At 46.4% G+C, this 18,598-nt stretch overlaps 9 protein-coding genes across 9 annotated transcripts; 5 read left to right on the forward strand and 4 right to left on the reverse strand.

Annotated features, from left to right (window-relative positions):
• Positions 1 to 2,370: 2,370 nt before the first annotated feature.
• On the reverse strand, positions 2,371 to 3,882 carry DEU56DRAFT_752464 (uncharacterized protein; the record flags this gene model as incomplete). The annotated part of the gene is made up of 7 exons (XM_041349644.1): positions 2,371 to 2,586; positions 2,793 to 2,939; positions 2,991 to 3,125; positions 3,173 to 3,296; positions 3,359 to 3,542; positions 3,628 to 3,749; positions 3,797 to 3,882. The coding sequence occupies 7 exons, from the start codon at positions 3,880 to 3,882 to the stop codon at positions 2,371 to 2,373; spliced, it is 1,014 nt and encodes a 337-aa protein (XP_041212878.1).
• Positions 3,883 to 6,729: 2,847 nt separating this feature from the next.
• DEU56DRAFT_752465 (uncharacterized protein) lies at positions 6,730 to 7,655 on the reverse strand (the record flags this gene model as incomplete). Its single annotated transcript, XM_041349645.1, has 6 exons — positions 6,730 to 6,764; positions 6,864 to 6,943; positions 6,994 to 7,065; positions 7,113 to 7,216; positions 7,275 to 7,413; positions 7,528 to 7,655. The coding sequence occupies 6 exons, from the start codon at positions 7,653 to 7,655 to the stop codon at positions 6,730 to 6,732; spliced, it is 558 nt and encodes a 185-aa protein (XP_041212879.1).
• A 1,368-nt stretch (positions 7,656 to 9,023) lies between these two features.
• Positions 9,024 to 9,770, forward strand: DEU56DRAFT_688426 (uncharacterized protein; the record flags this gene model as incomplete). Its single annotated transcript, XM_041347059.1, has 3 exons — positions 9,024 to 9,273; positions 9,511 to 9,658; positions 9,710 to 9,770. Coding segments are annotated over 3 exons (459 nt in total), but the record flags the coding sequence as incomplete, so codon positions are not given.
• A 1,180-nt stretch (positions 9,771 to 10,950) lies between these two features.
• On the forward strand, positions 10,951 to 11,796 carry DEU56DRAFT_778576 (uncharacterized protein). The gene is made up of 2 exons (XM_041351822.1): positions 10,951 to 11,390; positions 11,439 to 11,796. The coding sequence occupies exons 1-2, from the start codon at positions 11,021 to 11,023 to the stop codon at positions 11,699 to 11,701; spliced, it is 633 nt and encodes a 210-aa protein (XP_041212881.1). The 5' UTR covers positions 10,951 to 11,020; the 3' UTR covers positions 11,702 to 11,796.
• Positions 11,797 to 12,827, reverse strand: DEU56DRAFT_850473 (CCAAT-binding transcription factor (CBF-B/NF-YA) subunit B-domain-containing protein). Its single transcript, XM_041355181.1, has 2 exons — positions 12,414 to 12,827; positions 11,797 to 12,365 (listed from the first exon to the last, which is right to left on the reverse strand). The coding sequence occupies exons 1-2, from the start codon at positions 12,795 to 12,797 to the stop codon at positions 11,856 to 11,858; spliced, it is 894 nt and encodes a 297-aa protein (XP_041212882.1). The 5' UTR covers positions 12,798 to 12,827; the 3' UTR covers positions 11,797 to 11,855.
• A 51-nt stretch (positions 12,828 to 12,878) lies between these two features.
• Positions 12,879 to 13,933, forward strand: DEU56DRAFT_778579 (uncharacterized protein). Its single transcript, XM_041351823.1, has 7 exons — positions 12,879 to 12,922; positions 12,968 to 13,142; positions 13,191 to 13,207; positions 13,255 to 13,321; positions 13,368 to 13,526; positions 13,580 to 13,735; positions 13,784 to 13,933. The coding sequence occupies exons 1-7, from the start codon at positions 12,909 to 12,911 to the stop codon at positions 13,793 to 13,795; spliced, it is 600 nt and encodes a 199-aa protein (XP_041212883.1). The 5' UTR covers positions 12,879 to 12,908; the 3' UTR covers positions 13,796 to 13,933.
• Positions 13,934 to 13,972: 39 nt separating this feature from the next.
• Positions 13,973 to 15,984, forward strand: DEU56DRAFT_778583 (protein serine threonine phosphatase 2C). The gene is made up of 4 exons (XM_041351824.1): positions 13,973 to 14,338; positions 14,391 to 14,759; positions 14,812 to 14,976; positions 15,040 to 15,984. The coding sequence occupies exons 1-4, from the start codon at positions 14,071 to 14,073 to the stop codon at positions 15,525 to 15,527; spliced, it is 1,290 nt and encodes a 429-aa protein (XP_041212884.1). The 5' UTR covers positions 13,973 to 14,070; the 3' UTR covers positions 15,528 to 15,984.
• Positions 15,985 to 16,690, reverse strand: DEU56DRAFT_778585 (mitochondrial distribution/morphology family 35/apoptosis). Its single transcript, XM_041351825.1, has 2 exons — positions 16,362 to 16,690; positions 15,985 to 16,228 (listed from the first exon to the last, which is right to left on the reverse strand). Exons 1-2 carry the CDS (start codon positions 16,575 to 16,577, stop codon positions 16,127 to 16,129), a joined length of 318 nt encoding a protein of 105 aa, XP_041212885.1. The 5' UTR covers positions 16,578 to 16,690; the 3' UTR covers positions 15,985 to 16,126.
• Positions 16,691 to 16,727: 37 nt separating this feature from the next.
• DEU56DRAFT_576357 (C2H2 type zinc-finger-domain-containing protein) lies at positions 16,728 to 18,544 on the forward strand. The gene is made up of 4 exons (XM_041346901.1): positions 16,728 to 16,899; positions 16,952 to 17,111; positions 17,193 to 18,318; positions 18,369 to 18,544. The coding sequence occupies exons 1-4, from the start codon at positions 16,824 to 16,826 to the stop codon at positions 18,369 to 18,371; spliced, it is 1,365 nt and encodes a 454-aa protein (XP_041212886.1). The 5' UTR covers positions 16,728 to 16,823; the 3' UTR covers positions 18,372 to 18,544.
• Positions 18,545 to 18,598: the final 54 nt, after the last annotated feature.

Below are 18,598 nucleotides of genomic sequence, written 5' to 3' on the forward strand. Positions count from 1 at the left end.
GTGAGGGAAGTGCGGGCTAGGGAAAATGTACCTACTTGAACCACCTACTTGAATTTATGTACAATCATGCAATCAATAGACTTGTGTCATTCGTGTTCAATCAATTGTGAATTGTGTGACTAAAAAAACAACTGAGCGCAATACATTGTACATAGGATACTCGAACATGTTGAACTAATCTACTCTTGTACACCAGGTGGTGGTGGCTGGCCTCTACATTGCTGTTCTTGCAAATAGTCAACCCACATTGCTTGTGCAATCTCATCACGGACTTGGTGCATGTGGGTGTGTGCTGCTGTCGTAAGGAGCCCCCCACTCATCAGACTCCACACAATGGTAATCCAGTATGTCATTGGGGTCATGAATGTGAATGACATTGTAGATGAAACACACTGCTGGAGGGATGTGGGATTGAATTTCCAGGCTGTACATAGGAGGGAGGCGAATAATCCGGAAGCACTTTTTTAACACACCGAAAATGTGTTCGATGACGTTGTGGAGCTGCGCATGATGTAGATTGTACAACTCCTTGGGATTGCAAGGCCTGAAAAAAATTAGTACTAGGTGGTAAGTTAATAGAATAACTCACACCATATGTGCCCAGCCCCATTCAGCAAGGTGGTAGTGCACACCATGGTAAGGTACAAGTAATTTGTCACATGCAGCGAAGCCTGCGTCTGCAAGGTACAATTTGCTTGGTGGGATTATGAAATTTGTTAAATGAGCTTCGTTGTAGAGACGAGCGTTGTTATGATAACATACTTCGGACCAGACCCCCCTATCTTTTTCTCTCACCATGTACTACCATATGACATCCTCATCATTTTCTTGTACAGCATCCTTGATCGCTGTCCTATCTCTTATCTCTTATCTTGTACCCTGTACCCTTACCATTGATTCGGTAGTCCTGCCCTGAAGTATCTCTTACCTATAAGTAGTCGATCCATCTGTCCTGTAGTCCTTAACTTGAATCTACTCAGTATTCTGATAGACCTTCCTTGAGCAAGATCGCTCTCGTATACGATTTCACTTCAGACTCTTCATCTTAGTGTCTATACTCGATCGATACCTTTAGCCTTGTCATTACTTGACGACTCTTGTCACCAAGTCCTACACCAACGATAACGAACCTCTGCATCATCTTCGTCTCAACTGAGACTTAGTACAGAGCTCTTACCTGAGTCTACGCTTTCAGCGTAACAAGCATCTGCTGCAGACCCTGGGAAGCCACTCAACATGTAAGTGAAATGCATATCAAAATCGCAGGCGACAAGGCAATTTTGCATCAAATTTCCTTTGCAGTTGCAAGCAGCATCACAATCAGCAGCGTCAGGATGGCATGTAATGTGAGTGCCATCAATGGCGCCAATTATGTTGGTGAAGTAGGGATAGAGTTTTGTTGTCCCAAGGATTTCAGCAGGCACAGGGGCTTCTGCATCCGGAAGCTGGACATTGGTGGAATAGATAGGTTGGGAGGACAATGCGATAAGAATTTGTTTAAAATACCTGGTAGAATATAGCAAACAAATATTAGGAGGAGAGGTAGGGGATGTACTTTGATATGGTATCATTTGAGCGCTGAAAGCGCTCGGCAAGGTGGCGTACAGCAAGGCCTGTAACACAGGCATACAGGAAGATGGCTAGCTGCTCTTCCAGTGTCACATTTCTGGAGTTGTTTATTCCACCGCCACGAAGTATATTGCACAATGTAATGAACATGTGGTGATGTACACCAAGCTTGCATCTGATTCATTCTGGGTGACCTTCAAGGAGCTTGTTGACCTAGTCAATCCCGGACAGTGCTGAAGTATGGTAAGGTTGTTTGTTGTAGACCTGTAGTAAGTGTTGGTATATGAGTTTAGGGCATCCCTGGCCAGACCAACAACTTGAGAGGCTGAAACTACATCAACAAAAGCAACACTATCATATATTCCCATACCAAGACATAGAATCAGCAAAATAGGTACCACATAGTACATACGGGTGCCAGGTTTGCACGCACCTTTAAATGTGCAAATATGTGACTGTTTGCATCAATGCTCGTTAGCAGGATGGTACAGTATAAATGAGATTTTATGGTTTGCATGCAATTCTACTCTATGTATGTAATTCTACGCTATATGTGCGTTTTCACATTATATATGCAAATTTACAATATGCATGTGAGGTCCGTCATTAATTGCTGGCAGCTATCATAGCATCCATGCAAGGTCAGTAATTCACACTTGTTATCACGCATGAGATATAAATGATCAATCCAGTTCCATTTACAAGCACGTTGTAGTACAAATCAGTGAATATGAACAAGCTCGAGTAATATTGTACTAGTGCGAGTCAACAAGAATAGCAAGTCCCAATGAGGTATTCAATTCAGTGTTTTCGACGAGTGGCCTTGCCACACTTGGCAGCCTTGCGTTTGGTGACTGGTGGAGGAGTTGAAGGTGGAGGGGTCAACCTCTTGTCCTCATCCTCATCAGCATGGTGGGAACCTTGGGGTGAGTGTTGTGGTGGTGTTGGCTGACGCTGTTGTTGTTCGGGTGGCGGAGGCGAGGGACACTGTTGTTGTTCAGGTGGTGGGGACAGACACTGACCAGAGGGATGTCCACATGAACGATCGGGTGAAGAAGATGGGCGTTCTGGGGGATCATCGAGGAAGCCATCCATGTCATCAGAGTTGGAGTCGTCAGATGCTGCACCTGCACATCAGCCATTCTTTCTCCTTGAGGTCTGGGTAAGCTGAGGCGCCACCCTTTGGGGATGTTAGGAAGCAAAGTTGAGTGAAAAAAATGAACAAACTTTGTCCAGTAGTCGAGGGTCTCTTTCACCCAAGGATGATCGGTCCGTTTCAGTGAGTCGACGATTGACATGTACAACTCGTAAAGATCGAGTCCAGTGACCTCTGATGTCCACTGTTCGGCGGATGATAATGAAACAAACAACTGGACAAGGCTATATATCAGCATCATAATGTAGATAAAATAATGTTGTACCTGGATAGCAGCATAGGCGATAGCAGGGGCAGAAGGTTCCGTCATACTGTGAATGATGCCTTTAGGGTGTTTGGTGCCTTTGCGTGATGTTGGATCGAGTGCTGTGAGAGGTCCTGTGAAGATAGCTCGGAATGTCTAGAAGAATACAAATGAGAAGGTCATAAAATTAAAAAGAATTGTACCCGTTCGAGAGGTTTGCCACACAGAAACCCCACGTGCTTCAGTTTCGGGTCAGCAATTGATTTGTCATATAAACATGAGGGAAGTTTTTTGAATGATGGTGGTCTCTTCTCGCCATTGATAATACTATCCATAAATGCTTTGAAATAAAGTGTAAGTGAAGGTGAAAAATGAAATAAATAGCATACTGGGGGTCTTCATCAAATTTCTTGATGTCAACCATAGGACAGAGTGCTCGTGCAGTAGATTTGTGGTGCCACCCACGGAGTGACTTGGATTGTCCTTTGACAATTGGAGGGTCCAATGCAGCCCCGGGTTTTGAAGGGTCGTCAAGCAAATATGATGGACAGAGGTCCTTCAGCTTGCAAGTGTCTTCAGCGCGCGCCAGAGAAGCAGAATGTCAAAGCTAGACATGAGGTGTGACTAAAAATAGGTGCATATAGGCGCATATACTCACTCACTGCATTAATGAAGTCTTCTAACTTGGCCGGGTCGTCCTCGAAGCTGCCAAGTGATGCATTGATGTTAGGAATGCACTTGATAAAGTCGCAGAAAATGACCACGCGGTATAAGCGGTCCCTACTGAAGCAAAGATGAGCGCATACTAGCCACAAAATTAAACTTACGATTCCTCAGCTGTTTCATCTTCATCAAGAAGTTCTTCGTCATGATCGGCCCTGATCCCATCATGGAATACAGCACTAATGTCCATGAAGGGATCATGGAGCAGTGGAAAGGCTCTTGCGGCCTTCAAAAAGGGATCTAGAGCATCGCTATCTCTTATCAGTGCTACAGTGGCTCAAAAAAGTGTCCCAATGTTTGTCCAGTTTCAAGTAATTGCATGATGGTGAGTCAAGGTGTGTGAATCTGATGTGGCAGTGCAGACATATTTGGTAGTAATACCCTCTGGCTTGAATCTGAGCTATGTGGCATGGGAAAAGGAGCTTACAGAGCGGAGATATGATAATTCTATGATTGTGACTCATTGGGACACTTTTTTGACTTTGAGTTTAACTATTGCAATATTTATGATTCTGATGTTTTATGCTTGCTCCCTTGACTTTAATCATTGCTACTAGTCTCATAAATATATTTTCCATCAATCCTATACATTTCTGCTTAAAAATATTCCCATACTCTTCTCCACATCTCTCCTATAGCTTAAATAGCCCCTGTAGATGGTTTTGATGTTTTCAACAATGTCCAATAGGGTTTATGGTCATGAAATTTGTTGTTAATGATAACAAAGTAATACTATGGTCTTCAAATGATCTTGTGACTAACTTTGAGGTATATTTGATGTCATTATTCGCTACTATGATAATCCTCTCTGATTAATATAAGACTTTATATGCTGTGTAGGTTCTAATGCTATCTGAACTAAAGCAAGATCATTAGCTTCATGGTTTAAACGAATTAATGTCATCACTCATAATTGTTGGGCTACTCTTGCTATAGTCAGTGTTACAGGCTGTAACATAGAAGAAAAGCAATTGCTTCTAGAGGCCATATATGACAGGGTACGATTTTCAACTTCAAGTACTAAGGCTACGGGACTGTTTATGGCTAGGAGTATGTTGCCTTGTAAATTGAGATGAAAATCAATCATATATATCATATTTATACAATAAATTAAAGAGAAATGACTTAAGTAAAACAAGTAATATAAAATACATAAGTTGATGGAGGATAATCTGATGGCATGAAGACTGTATGCAGTAGAAGGAAGTAAACTTGATATAGGGTAGATGGGCAGATATGTATAGAGTGATATACTTTCATTTTAGAATGATATCTACTCAGAAACACCTAGGAGATGTATATTATTTAAGAAGGAATTATCCTAATACAGGATGCTGATATCAAATATATCTCAAAGTTAGTCACAAGATCATTTGAAGACCATAGTATTACTTTGTTATCATTAACAACAAATTTCATGACCATAAACCCTATTGGACATTGTTGAAAACATCAAAACCATCTACAGGGGCTATTTAAGCTATAGGAGAGATGTGGAGAAGAGTATGGGAATATTTTTAAGCAGAAATGTATAGGATTGATGGAAAATATATTTATGAGACTAGTAGCAATGACTAAAGTCAAGGGAGCAAGCATAAAACATCAGAATCATAAATATTGCAATAGTTAAACTCAAAGTCAAAAAAGTGTCCCAATGAGTCACAATCATAGAATTATCATATCTCCGCTCTGTAAGCTCCTTTTCCCATGCCACATAGCTCAGATTCAAGCCAGAGGGTATTACTACCAAATATGTCTGCACTGCCACATCAGATTCACACACCTTGACTCACCATCATGCAATTACTTGAAACTGGACAAACATTGGGACACTTTTTTGAGCCACTGTACCTATCAAACTATGTAAAAATAACTTACATTCTTTTCCTTTTCCAATTGCCTTGTAGGTTCTCCAAGCTGTCAAGGATGGCCCTCATGTGATTGGGGCCCGGGACATCAGGAGGCGGGCATGATGAAGACGATGTTGAGGGCATGATGGAGGAAAGGGTTAAGGGAAGGTATCCATTGGGGAATTGATAAGAATCGAAGTGACATGTTGTTTGGGGCAAGTCATGTGATGTGTCACATCGTGTCTCAACCAAGGAACACAGTGGCTTCAATTTACTAGTAGTACATGTATGCGTGAGAACAAGAAAACAATGCTGCAAAGTAAGACGACAACTGAGCAAGATGATGACAGAGTAAAGATGAATCTAAACAGTTTCATCCTCAGCTACTACAGGGGCAGGAAGGATTAAGAGTTTACAAAATGCTGAGATGGGTATGTCATCAACACCTCTGTAGCGAGAGCGCCGAGGGGGCCAAATGGTATCCTCATCTCTGAACTTGCATTTTTTCAGGGTTGAGGGGTTTTTGCAGACTCCAAACCATCGGCAGTGTGTAGAGTCTCGTGTTAGTACATTCCAAATACAATATATATTTTAAACCCCGCACCTTAATTCAAACACCGCAACTTTTGGACTCTACACACCTAGCCGACTGGCACAACTTGTTGTGGCGCGAGGTTTGACCGTGTTTGTAGTCTCCCATTTGTGTCAGTTCAATGTACAAAATGGAAAATAAAATAAAGGCAAGCAGAAGGTTCGAACGCAGATCGTAGGGCAAAAACATAGCATAGATTACCACTACACCACAGGTACTTCCCTAGCCTACATAAAAACAAAAATATATCCCATTGGCAGGCCTGCCGCACACTGTGTCCCCTCAGATGCACCATAAGGGTCAATTATTATTATGGCTCACACACCCAGTAATTACATTTATATGGTATGGTATGCTGGTATACTGTGCAATGATTGAGTTGAATATCTGGTCATAGTTGAAACAAGTATCTGTGTGGCAGGCCTGCCAATGGGATATATTTCTGTTTTCATGTAAGCTAGGGAAGCACCTATGGTGTAGCGGTAATCTATGCTATGTTTTTGCCCTACGATCTGTGTTCGAACCTTCTGCTTGCCTTTATTTTATTTTCCATTTTGTACATTGAACTGACACAAATGGGAGACTACAAACACGGTCAAACCTCGCGCCACAACAAGTTGTGCCAGTCGGCTAGGTGTGTAGAGTCCAAAAGTTGCAGTGTTTGAATTAAGGTGTGGGGTTTAAAATATATATTGTATTTGGAATGTACTAACACGAGACTCTACACACCACCAATGGTTTGGAGTCTGAGGTTTTTGGGGATACCTATGAGGTGTACCGGAGTTGCGCTAACAAGTTGGGTGTCATTCCTGAAGGTACAACGAGATCAGATCAGAAGCACACTTTAAACACAATGTACTTAGACTCAGAGGGCACATCAGAAACTAAGGTAGTGTCGGCATTGTGGATGGTACTAGCACGAGTGAAGGAGCTTGAAACAGATGTCAGTTTGTATGCTCACAGGAAACGGGAGCATACCTTTTGCGAGTTTTAGTTGATACAACTATCACCGTCTCTGCATCACTGTCCTCATCCTCGACCCAGACTCCCTTTGAAGCATCTTTTAAATGTATAGTTAGTTTCTGTAGGATAAAATTGTGTGAATCAATGACACAGATATTGTGATGGGTGTGCACTTACTACAGGTCCTGGTTTTTTGGGCGTGAACTCAACCATATATGTTGGCCAGCCTATGAGGAAGTTCTCGACGTCCATGACAATACAATTGCCACGGACATCGAGCTTCTCACTGCAGTCGACAGCAAGAGGTAGTGTAACACTAGACATTAGAAATTAGGAAAATGTATAAGAAAGGGAAGTAATAAGTGTGATGCTGTTGTTTGGGGCCCAGGTCATGTGATGTGATGTGTCGCTCGACTCTGCCAGCTTGCACCTGTTAATCTTGTCATTGTCCTCCAGTTGTGGGCTCGTCATAGCGGTGCGGTACACGTCCAGCACCTTCTGCCTGTAATCAGGGTGTGCCTTCAACACATCTGTACCGTACGACACAATGTTGTCCATTGAGGTGGGGAGGCATTGAGCATGCCATCCGCAATAGTGACAAGGAAGAAGGTGAGTCGCTGTGAGTGTGTGGTAGGGGATGGTTTTTGCTGTGGAACATGTACCTGAATGCTCTAGCGCACTCTAGTGCAGCCACGACACCAGCACCAACTTCTCCGACATCTCCAGACCCTTCCGCTCTGCGAGATGCTGCTACGTTGGCGCTTCTGAGCAATCAAGCAGTTTTTGCACAGGCGACTCAAACCTGGGTTAGTCTGCCAACTCGCACTCCTCCTCTCTGGGACAACACACCCATGATTCCTCACCTTACTCCACCTGCACACTTTCCTGTCTCCCCCCACTCATAAGCTGGATGCACGTTCTCGTCTTCGCTGGCGGCAAAAGATGTCTTGTGTATCCACCATGGCGCTGTTGATTAGACTACTATTGCCTGTGCCGTCGACCTCATCGTCGGCGGGAGAAATGCTTAAAGGCTTGCTTATGCACAGGCAGTCTTCCCAGGTATCAGGTGTTGCACCATCCCAAGTGTCCATCGACGATGATGGTGGTGCCACAGCTCCATCGCCAGTCGACTCACCATCGGGCACTAATGAGGCAGTTTATGGTGACACCACGTCTCCTAGTCCGAAGCCTCAATGGAGAAGTGAGTTCCAACGCCTCTTTGTTGATGGACTTCAAATGACAGAACGGGAACCACACCATGCTCACTGAGTCTGGATAGAGGGTGCTAGCTTTCATGTCTGTATGTAGTACATATTCAATCTACCAGTGATTCTATTTGCAGCGTGTCTGGAAGCTAAGAATAAGGTTTGGGATTGTAGCTTGGAATTTGATGTGGTTTCGAGCCGTGGCCCTATCGTCAAGCACTCACCTTATATCACTATCATCTGCAGGTGAGTGAGTGATAACTCTACCATCCATGCCCTCAACTCACAAGTGCCCAGGGTGTGGGCGCTCTTTTGATGACAGTCGATCCCTCTCTACGCACAAAAGATTCTGTAAAAAGGTCATTGGTGCTGCCTCTGATACGCTCAAGAAACGACGTCATAATATTGAAGTCCAGGAAGCTGCAAAAGTTCAGCGCCGAGAAGAGGAGGATGCTCAACATAGGCAAGAAGAAATTCGAGAGAGTACCGCAGAAGCCAAGGATGACATACCTGTTCGTACTGCACCCTTTGAGCCCTCTCTAATTGAGAATTTATGTCTGCTGAGCGCAGCACTGTCATACTCATCCATGAAAAAATATTTCGCCACAAGGTTCTCCACATCAATTACACAACTTACGACTTGCGCCATGATCAAGATTCGCTTAATCCTCGGACTAATGCTGACATCATGCTCCTCGCACATGAGGATGATGGCGACGGCCACCCTTACTGGTATGCTCGAATCATTGGTGTATTCCATGCACTCATTATTCACACTGGCGAGCACTCAAAATCCAGTGAACCCCAGCAAATGGACTTCCTTTGGGTCCAATGGTTCGGTCGAGATCCTGGAACAGAACGGCACCCCTACGCTGCTGGTTGGAAGGTGAAGAGGCTCGAACGGGTAGGATTCATCCCAAGTGATGACCCTGGAGCCTTTGGTTTCCTGGATCCACAGCAAGTGATCCATTGTAGGAACAAGTTCCTGGTTAGGCTTACTTTACCCCTATTTACCTTGCTTGTGTTGGCACTTGGATAGCTTACATAATCATGTTGGTCTTTACCCTTACTTTCACCTGGTGTGACTTTGAATGCAGTTTCCCTTACTCTCTCTCTCTCTCTGAGCTCTGAGCCTGGTCCAGAAACCCTTTAGGGTCTTACACTGTCTACAAGACATAGCAGCTAGGCAGCAAGGCCCAACACCTCAGACAACCAATCTGAATTGTTGTACCCACACCGTGGAATTCATCTCATCCCTGCATTTGACTATGGTCACACACATGCCCTTCTTCCACCCTCAATTGCACGCCCGACTCATGACAACAATGAAGATTGGACATTTTTCTATGTTAATATGTACATTTTCTTGTTTATTACTACTACATCTTGCCTTAGCCTCACCATTAGGTTCATCAATCAAGATATGATGATGCGCTTTCAGGGAGGCGGAGTTGGACACAAATCCACCTGCCAAGCCACTGACTGGTTCTTATCTGACCATGACAAGTTGGACGAGGGAGGGGAGACCAACACCAAAGAAGAGCTTGATGATGGGATGGATGGTATGGAGATCCAAGATGCAGAGTTTGATTCAGATGAGGGAGAGTTGCACGACACTGAGATGGAGGATACCAAGATTGAAGGTGCGGATCAGCCAGGGCTCAACTTGGGTGAGGAGGCAGATGAGGACTCGGATGAGGTAGACAAATATGGGTATGATGGCATCGAGGAGATCGAAGAAGGTGATGAGGATGAGGACGAAGATGAAGATGGGGATGATGGAGATGCTGATGGTGAGGTAGATGATGCTGTCCTGGGGGCCAAGGATGGGGAGGATGACCAGGACGAGGAAGATGATTATGGTGAGCTGTAATACCTCATAGTATGACCTTATAAAGTACATGTCAAGCTGGCAGCATCATGCAAACGGCTCAAATTATTTTATTCAAAATGAATATACATACAAGACACTTGCCAGGCTGGTAGAGCCATACAAATGCCTCGAATTATTTTACCCTGAATTGATGCGCATACAATATGGGTAGCAGGTTGGCATCGAGATAGAATCGGTAAATTCCCATATTTGCTCATGAATTTTTTTGTCGCTTTTGTTGATGTACCATATTCTGAAAGAAGCTTATGATAGCTTGGAGGTTCTTCATATCTGACTGCTCTGCATCTTTTACACCAGGCTGCCCACCATCCTGCTCATCCTGCTCATCCTGCTCATCCTGCTCCTCCTGCTCCTCTCAATCTTCCTGATCTTCTTGTGTGTCTCCATTGGTGGGAGGGTTGTCAGCATGATATAAGAGACAGGGGAGCATGGCAATTATGGTATGTGGGGCATACATTTTTTTTTTTACTGATAACGCTAATCAGCGTGACATCAGTTTCAAGCTCTGTGCTTACTTAATGATACTTGCTTTTTTGAAATCGGGCAAAGTTGGGCAAAATTGTCCTGGCCGAACGGAGTCTAATTAGTAATTATAAGTTAACAGTTTACTTTGTTTGTTGTGGTATATAAATATAGAAATTCTCTCTCTCTCTCTCCTGTCCAAACAGAGCCTAAAGTTAGGTAAGGAGCTTATCTCATCATGCAGGTTACCACTCAAGTGGCTTTACTCCGTATTTACTTCTATTTATTCTAGGTAAACTAATTTCGGTCACGAGGTTGGGCGTTGGGCTTGGGTGTTGGGCGTTCAACTTTGAGCTCCCCTAATGACTACCTGGGCTCAGGCTATCCGTCACCCCTGGTATGATCCAGCACCTCCAAAGCGTAAAATCTCTAACGCAGATGACGAGCGCCGTCCATCACCCTATCAGCGCTCGTCACCAAGCCCGACGAGCCGCGCCAAGCGACGCAAGTTCAACACTTTGGAGCATGGGTTTGCACACCTCACGCTCGCGTCGGCACCCACACAAAACGACTCAGCGAGTGGGCTGGTGATTACGCCTATTCATCCCACTGCTTCATCCACAACATTTCCACCCTGTAATGTTGTCCTCCCTAGCTCTGTCGAGGAACCTCCACACGAAATTGAGGCCGTGGCGCCTGAGGTGAACATGGAGGACTTGGACGAGGAAGAATGTAAGCGCATTTCAAAGCATACTGCAGACGACCTGATGGCTTGTGCAGACACCGATAAGATGAAGCTGCACGACACGGCGCCTCATTTTTCGATCTCAACGCCTTTGCTTCAGCGCCTACGAAAACACCAGACGGTGCGACAGCCTATCATTCCTATCTCGTCGCCCAGTACGGAAGCAGGCGCTCTGGTGTTGTATCGGCCCTTGAGGCCGATTTCCCCTACTCGCAAAGTGGATGAACAGGCAGAGTCTGTGGAGGAGATCATCGTATCGAGCTTTGAGCGTGATGACGACGCGATGGATATAGAGTAGAGGCATATGCATTCGCACCACACAGATTTGTTTGCTTTGGTACTTATTAATATCCTAAACGAAACGTCGACTCTAAGAACCGCTCATCTATGGAATACGGTTACAGGCAAAGCAGACAAGTAAAGAAGTAGAGAGAAAGGTGAAAGCTTATGAATCAACGGGCGTCGAGATTGCGGGTACCATAAGAGAGCATAGTGCTCCCAGAGGGAGCTTCTTCAGTAGGATATAGACCTTCTGAGTAGTTGAGGTGAGAGTGATGGTGCCTGGCGTGGGCGTGAGGGTGGGGAACGTGATGCATTTGAGCTGGGGTATATGGAGGACGGAGGGTAACGGAGCCAGAGGAAGGAGCGGGGGGCTTTGGAGGATGAGGGATGGGGTTGGTTGTGACAGGGGTGGTGCCCGGGTCTTGAAAGTGATGCTGGGCAGAAAATGGGGGCTGGGCATACGGGTTGACGTGCTGGAGGACGGGGTCGTCAAGGGTGGGAGGAGATTGATTATCTTCCTTGTCAAGAGGGGGTTGATCGTCTTGATCATCGTCTGGGACGTCACGAGCATTGGCGGCCTGATTCTTTTGGGCAGCTATCTCCTCTGCTGTGAGGAAGCGGCCACCGGGACCGCGGGGACGACGCATTGCGTGTTTGTGGCGACTTTCATGTAAATATGGCTAAAATAGGATAAATTGGGGGTTGAATGGAGAAGAAGAAGAACATACTTTTCTTTGCCTTGAGAGTCTGTGTACTTCGTCTAGACGAGCACGAGCGACACGACGTTTGAGGATACGAAAATATTGCTTTGCATTTACATAGAGGGGTTCCTCATCGACTTGGTGGTCATCTGTTGGTGTGTTTTGGTGTGAATTTGGATCAGGTTCGATGTGATGATGGAGGAATAAGTCATCTGCAGGAGAGTTGCGATGAGTTGTGTGAGCGGGAGAAGAAGGACCTGGGGAAGGGTTGCGGGAATGATGGTAAAAATGATGATTATAAATATCAGAAGATTGACGAGAAAAGGGAGAAGGGGGATGAGGAGGATGACTAGCTGCGTAATGGTTTAGATGATAAGCGGAATCGAGCAGCTGATCGACAGGATCGCCCATTGATTGGCTGCTGCACAAGCGTTGACTCTAACAAACTAATCCACAACGGTCACACCACCACATAATGTCACGTTCCTTTACGTAAACACCTTTCTTCACCAATACAACAACATGGACACGAAACTGTAAATTATATTCATCTATATTTCAATTCACTAATATTCTATCAGGAAAGCATTAAAAGTTCCAGAGTTGAAAGAAATCCTTTCAAAGGCTTCAATACCTCCAGGAAATGCAAAAAAGCAGGATCTCATCAATAAAATTATAGCAAACCCAGCTGCTATTGATGTCTTTCACACTCTCCACCCCGCTGCTAAACCCCCTCCCTCTACTGACGATGATCTGGTACGCGTTATCATCATCTCCTGATTCATATCCTAACTTTTTATTCAGCTCGCTCCTCCAGAAGAGTACGTCGTTCCATCCTCACATGTCCACACCCTAACCCTCTCCATAGAATCGACTGGACAATTGAAGAGTCCATTCCAGTAGTACCCCCCTCTCCCCCCAAGAAATCTAAACAGGTTTGCGCCTTCCACCGACGTGTATCATCTCTGACTTTTTGTCCAGCCACTTCCAACACCTGTACCAGAAACAGTGGCTCCAACTGCACCCGTGCAGTCAGAAGAGGATAAGCGCAAAGCTCGTGCAGCTCGCTTCGGTACAGCCTATGTTGAGCCTACACAACCCACTCAGCAACAATCAAAAAAGGACAAACCCGCTGCCGAGGCGAGTCCCATCATCTACTAACTTCTACTCTTTCATGACTCTCTGCCCTACAGAATTCCGACAAACTCAAGGCCCGAGCAGAGCGCTTTGGGGTTCTCACTTCCGCCACTAAGACCACCGGAAAGCGCTCAGCACCTGTCGAGAATGTTGATCCTGAGGAGCAGGAGCGTAGGAGGAAACGCGCAGAACGGTTTGGCTTGCCACTCTCCGTAAGTCCTGTATTCATGGTCGCCACAATCACTCATCAATTCATTTAGGGCAAGGCGTAAGTATTCCTATTCTTGACCAGCCTTTATTTATCCCCTCTGTTGTTGTTCATGTACATACGCACACTTTTTGGAGTGTATCATGTAGACGCCTAAAGTTGTATTTTCGTCCTTTCAACTTGAATGTGATTCTGCTGTACACATTAGAAGTTGATCCGGATCATCGGTTGTGGCAGCACATGACAACCCGTCATCCACTAACACTACTCACCTATAGCTAGGATCTTCATCACGCCCCTTCTCGGTACCGTTTCTTACATACATCAGCCTGCCTCACCATGTCCTACATGTCTTACCCCCAGCGTTCTACGTGGCTTGAATTTCTTGGTTTCCCTTCAGGCTACGGTCCTTGGACTTATCGTGCTGTCCCGGAACCTTTGGTCTCATCCGAGCTTGCACGTCTCGCTTCCGCACATGTCATTAACGGTAAGACTACCACGACGAGCTGCGTCTCCCTCCAGCCCAGCCCAGACCCAGAGGAGCGTTCCCAGGACCGCTTTGTTGTCCTGGACTGGGACGGGTGGTCGTTTTCTGCTGTGTTTGATGGTACGTGTAACTTAATTTCATTCGAAATGACTGTCTCTGATACTTACGACAGGCCACGGAGGAGAAGAGGCTGTAGACTACGTCGTCGAAGAGCTCCCCTTGTTAATCCACGCAGCTCTTACCAAGGCTCTCACTGATGCAGGCACCGCACCCCTTGCACCCTCGATCGTCTCCGCCCTTCTGCAGTCTTCTATCCAAGCTGTCGATGACACCCTCACCGACGGAGTCAAACACCTCTTCCCCGACGAAGCAGCCCTCGCCGCCCTCACAGACGAACAAATCAAGTCCACCATTAACGGCCCCACAAACCCCAACAATCTCGCAATCGTGCGTTGCATGCGCGGCACGACCGCTCTCGTTTCGCTTGTGGACCCAAAGAAGGAGAACCTCTGGGTAGCCAGTCTCGGAGATTGTCAGGCTGGTGCGTGCCATTTCCGACATGCTTAAACATACCAGGTTGATGCGATGTGCAGTACTTGGCACTAAGAATTCCAATGGTACATGGAATGCAACGATCCTCAGTGTAAACCACAGCGGCAGGAACCCTGCCGAGGTCGCACGTATCCGCAAGGAACATCCAAGCGAACCTGAATGCATCAAATTTGACAGAGTTCTCGGCGCAATCGCCGTCACACGAGGCGAGTATCTCTATCCCTATCCCCCACGAGCTGCATCAAACACCTGTTCACACAATCATATAGCCATCGGAGACCATATCTTCAAGCTTCCGGTATCATACACCCGACGAGTCTTCATGAACTGCGTTCCCAGCTTTTCCGTCTCTTCCAAACTTGAGGATTTCCTCCCTCGTAACAAATCGCCACCCTATCTGTCCGCTCTCGCCGACATTAAACACGTCGCTCTACAGCCATCCACAGCTAACGTATCTGAAGGATTCTTGATTTTGTGCTCAGACGGCCTCGTAGATCTGTACGATCATACGAATGGACGGAGAGCTACCTTGGAGGAGATTCTCACACAATGGGTCCATATGCTTGGCGAGCGTATGGACCGGAAAGGTGCCAATGTCGGCGATGAAGCCGACAAGGACAATGCAGCATTGGTGCTGCTGAGATACGCGTTGATGGGCGGAGGGGCAGATGACCCAGACCGCCTCGCGCAGATGCTCACAGTAGAGATACCCTGGCGGTGGATGGATGATACGACCGCGCTTGTCCAGACCCTGTAATACTCTAGCGGAGCGCATCTACGGGCAGTCGGACCGTAGGTGTAGCACTTTGAGCCGTTTGGCCTTAGGTCCTACGCTTGCCTCGAACTGCACAAGGCTTTTCGCGGATGCCCCGTACTGGCAATTAGGAGAAATGAGCTCTACCTTACTATTAAACAGGGAGAATCAAATAATTTTGGCGCGGATAATCTCAATGTTTTATCACAACCACGCACCCCTCCCAGGGCTCCCCGGCACCTTCCCACTACCCTACCGAAACTTGAAGATCGGCGAAACTCCACGTCATCCAGCTCATTGTCGGAGCCCTGCCTCAGGACCCATCCTTGCTCAAAGCAGAATCCTTTACCCATCACCAGTATCGAAAGCGGGTTCGATGAAAAAGATGCACCCAAAAGAGTGTCCTCACCCGAGACACCGCATGTTAACGTGCCCGGTTATGGTCGATTACATGTGCTCAAACGTTGCTCTTTAGCGCGGCACGCAAGTGAATACCAGTGTCATAAATGCTCAATGACGTGACCATGTGTGAATTATTCTTTCTACTACGGTTCACTATGTAACTCGAGGCTACAGATGTGTAAAGCTGGCAGACATGCATGTCATGATGATCCAGATGGGTCTGGTGGCGGTGGCTCGCGAAGCGGGTTCTCTTTCCGTGCTTGGCTGAGTAGCTCACCCAAACCTTTCTCTGTGACAGCTTTCTGTGTTTGAAGAGGTCAGCATATCAATTTCTTAGCAGGAAGAGGAAATCATAATCGAGCACAATCTAGTGAATGAAATGTTGCTCGGGAAATCATTCTATGAAATGTAGAGAGAAGCTTGACTGTGGCTTACCTGCACGCAATCTTTGTACCTTTCCCAGATACTCCCACATTTGCGATCGTACTCTTCCTTCTTTTGCTTGGAGTACTCGAATCTTTGACCTTGTGGGTGTCCTTTAGTATTGGCGTTCGCTATAGCTGGTTCGAGGTAGCCCTCAAACCAAGTATTGAAGCACGCATCATACTCGTGCTTCAACGGCGTGCATTCTGGAGATAACGAATGGGCCATTCCTGCAAATGCAAGCGAGGAGGCCGTTCCTAAAAGTTGAGTCTTGACAGCGTGCTCTTCAGAACAACCGGAGTCCGATACTTTGCATCGCTTAGTAATAGGTTGCGGCTGTGTCGCCCCGGGCCCGATAATAATAATCTTTGCTGATTGATATCATCCACTGAGTCACTGACACACACCGCCGTAGATCTTTCTCATTCAATTTTCGACGGGGACGCCGTAGAAGCCAAAGTCAAAGTGGCATTCATGGATCCAACTAACGAGCAACCCCTTTTCACTTGCCTCTCATGCTCGATAGCCTTTCTTTCCGCGGAGGAGCAGCGTATGCCCTAGTACTCCCTCCTGATTCGATGAATTAATGCATGGGCACACAGGCACGCACTACCGCTCAGACCACCATAGGTATAACATGAAGCGTCGCGTCGCATCCCTGCCACCAGTTAGCGCTACTGTGTTTAATCAAAAGGTCCTCGACCGCCGTCAGGAGACCGCGATCATGTCCTCACTGAAGGGGAGCGCCTGTGAGGTGTGCGAGTACGTATTATCTTATCACAATAACCGCTTTATTTTCCTTTCTTCTGGGTTGATATTGTCTGCTCTCTGACACGCGAATAGGAAAACATACACAACAGAAAATGCATACAGATCTCACATAAATTCCAAGAAGCACAAAGAGAACGAGCTCAAGACTGCCTCACAGCCAAACCAACCAGTACACCAGCAAGACGAAGTACCTAGTGCACCCGTAGATCCCCCACCGTCATCCACACTCCCTGTCATATCCGAAACTCTCTTGCCCAAAGACACGACCCTCGGTGTACCCGCGACCGCGACCGAGGACGAAATAAACGAAAGCATAGACGCCAAGATAGCGGCTGCCCGCTCACGTCTTTCCCCGACAAACTGTCTCTTCTGCACTTATACTTCCTCGGCACTTTCAGAAAATCTGACGCACATGTCTTCTGCGCATTCCTTTTTTGTTCCTGATGCTGAATATCTCGTCGATCTCACTGGCCTCATCACATACCTAGGCGAGAAGATCGCAGTTGGAAACGTCTGCATTTACTGCAACGGTAAGGGACGGGAGCTTCGGACGCTCGAGGCTGTGCGGAAACACATGTTAGACAAGGCTCACTGCAAGATAGCCTACGATTCCGAGGACGACCGACTTGAGGTGTCAGATTACTATGACTTCACAACTTCGTACCCCGCAGAAACACGGAAGAAGAAGTCCAAACAGCCACGCGCGGAGGATGAAGGGTGGGAGGACGCCGACGACGACAGCGGGGATGCAGAGGAGGTCGTCGATGAAGACGCCTCAGAGCCTCCTGATTCTGAATCAGATTCTGATGCAAGCATACCCGATAACCAGATCACCTATGGTGATACCGAGTACGAGCTTGTACTCCCATCAGGTGCACGCATTGGGCACCGGTCGATGAAGCGCTATTACGCCCAATCCTTGCCCATGCACATCCAAAGAGATGAAGATCCCAACTCCGGGATTGCACTTGTTCGCAGATTACTTGCAGACAAGAATTCCGCCCTTGTACCCCGCAAAGGCGGGTTTGGTGCACATGGACAAGGAATGGAGGTTGTTAAGGCGAGAAATCGCGGCGAGGCAAGAGAGGCAGGGAGGCATGTGCGAGAATTTAGAGATCAGAAGCGTAGGGAAGATTTCAAGACACGAGTGGGATTCATACACAACAGCCAAAAGCACTTCCGTGACCCTCTTCTGCAGGTGCGTCTTGTACTTAGCTCACCTTCATCGTCGCTCACTCTCATCCTCAGTGAAGAAGAGTTTTACTGTGCATGGTATACTATGCATGATATTCCTTTGGCATTCCCGGCGTAAACTACTACCTCGTTTTGTCTCGTCGCATGAAAGTGTCTCTAGAAGGCGAAAACATAAGAAAATATGCTATGATATCAAATGAATTGAACGAGCGACCGAAAGGTCGATCTCGGTTAAGTAGGGTATAATGATGTACGACAGCAAGAAGACAAGATACGAGAAGGAA

The sequence above is a fragment of the Suillus clintonianus genome, assembly GCF_016758775.1.
Source record: "Suillus clintonianus strain FC179 chromosome Unknown DEU56scaffold_9, whole genome shotgun sequence".
Classification (NCBI taxonomy): domain Eukaryota; kingdom Fungi; phylum Basidiomycota; class Agaricomycetes; order Boletales; family Suillaceae; genus Suillus; species Suillus clintonianus.

What these genes read in the sequence shown, in the direction of transcription:
- DEU56DRAFT_778576 (XM_041351822.1), top strand. Translation starts at nt 11,021, where the DNA reads ATGACTACCTGGGCTCAGGCTATCCGTCACCCCTGGTATGATCCAGCA. An exon ending in GGACTTGGACGAGGAAGAAT is followed by an intron (nt 11,391 to 11,438) that starts GTAAGCGCATTT and finishes TGGCTTGTGCAG; the next exon opens with ACACCGATAAGATGAAGCTG.
- DEU56DRAFT_576357 (XM_041346901.1), top strand. Translation starts at nt 16,824, where the DNA reads ATGGATCCAACTAACGAGCAACCCCTTTTCACTTGCCTCTCATGCTCG. An exon ending in TCTTTCCGCGGAGGAGCAGC is followed by an intron (nt 16,900 to 16,951) that starts GTATGCCCTAGT and finishes ATGGGCACACAG; the next exon opens with GCACGCACTACCGCTCAGAC. An exon ending in AGCGCCTGTGAGGTGTGCGA is followed by an intron (nt 17,112 to 17,192) that starts GTACGTATTATC and finishes ACACGCGAATAG; the next exon opens with GAAAACATACACAACAGAAA.
- DEU56DRAFT_850473 (XM_041355181.1), bottom strand. Translation starts at nt 12,797, where the DNA reads ATGGGCGATCCTGTCGATCAGCTGCTCGATTCCGCTTATCATCTAAAC. An exon ending in GACTCTCAAGGCAAAGAAAA is followed by an intron (nt 12,366 to 12,413) that starts GTATGTTCTTCT and finishes ATCCTATTTTAG; the next exon opens with CCATATTTACATGAAAGTCG.
- DEU56DRAFT_778579 (XM_041351823.1), top strand. An exon ending in CCCCCAAGAAATCTAAACAG is followed by an intron (nt 13,322 to 13,367) that starts GTTTGCGCCTTC and finishes CTTTTTGTCCAG; the next exon opens with CCACTTCCAACACCTGTACC. An exon ending in AGGACAAACCCGCTGCCGAG is followed by an intron (nt 13,527 to 13,579) that starts GCGAGTCCCATC and finishes TCTGCCCTACAG; the next exon opens with AATTCCGACAAACTCAAGGC.
- DEU56DRAFT_778583 (XM_041351824.1), top strand. Translation starts at nt 14,071, where the DNA reads ATGTCCTACATGTCTTACCCCCAGCGTTCTACGTGGCTTGAATTTCTT. An exon ending in TCTCGGAGATTGTCAGGCTG is followed by an intron (nt 14,760 to 14,811) that starts GTGCGTGCCATT and finishes TGCGATGTGCAG; the next exon opens with TACTTGGCACTAAGAATTCC. An exon ending in CGCAATCGCCGTCACACGAG is followed by an intron (nt 14,977 to 15,039) that starts GCGAGTATCTCT and finishes ACAATCATATAG; the next exon opens with CCATCGGAGACCATATCTTC.
- DEU56DRAFT_778585 (XM_041351825.1), bottom strand. Translation starts at nt 16,577, where the DNA reads ATGGCCCATTCGTTATCTCCAGAATGCACGCCGTTGAAGCACGAGTAT. An exon ending in GGTACAAAGATTGCGTGCAG is followed by an intron (nt 16,229 to 16,361) that starts GTAAGCCACAGT and finishes CTTCAAACACAG; the next exon opens with AAAGCTGTCACAGAGAAAGG.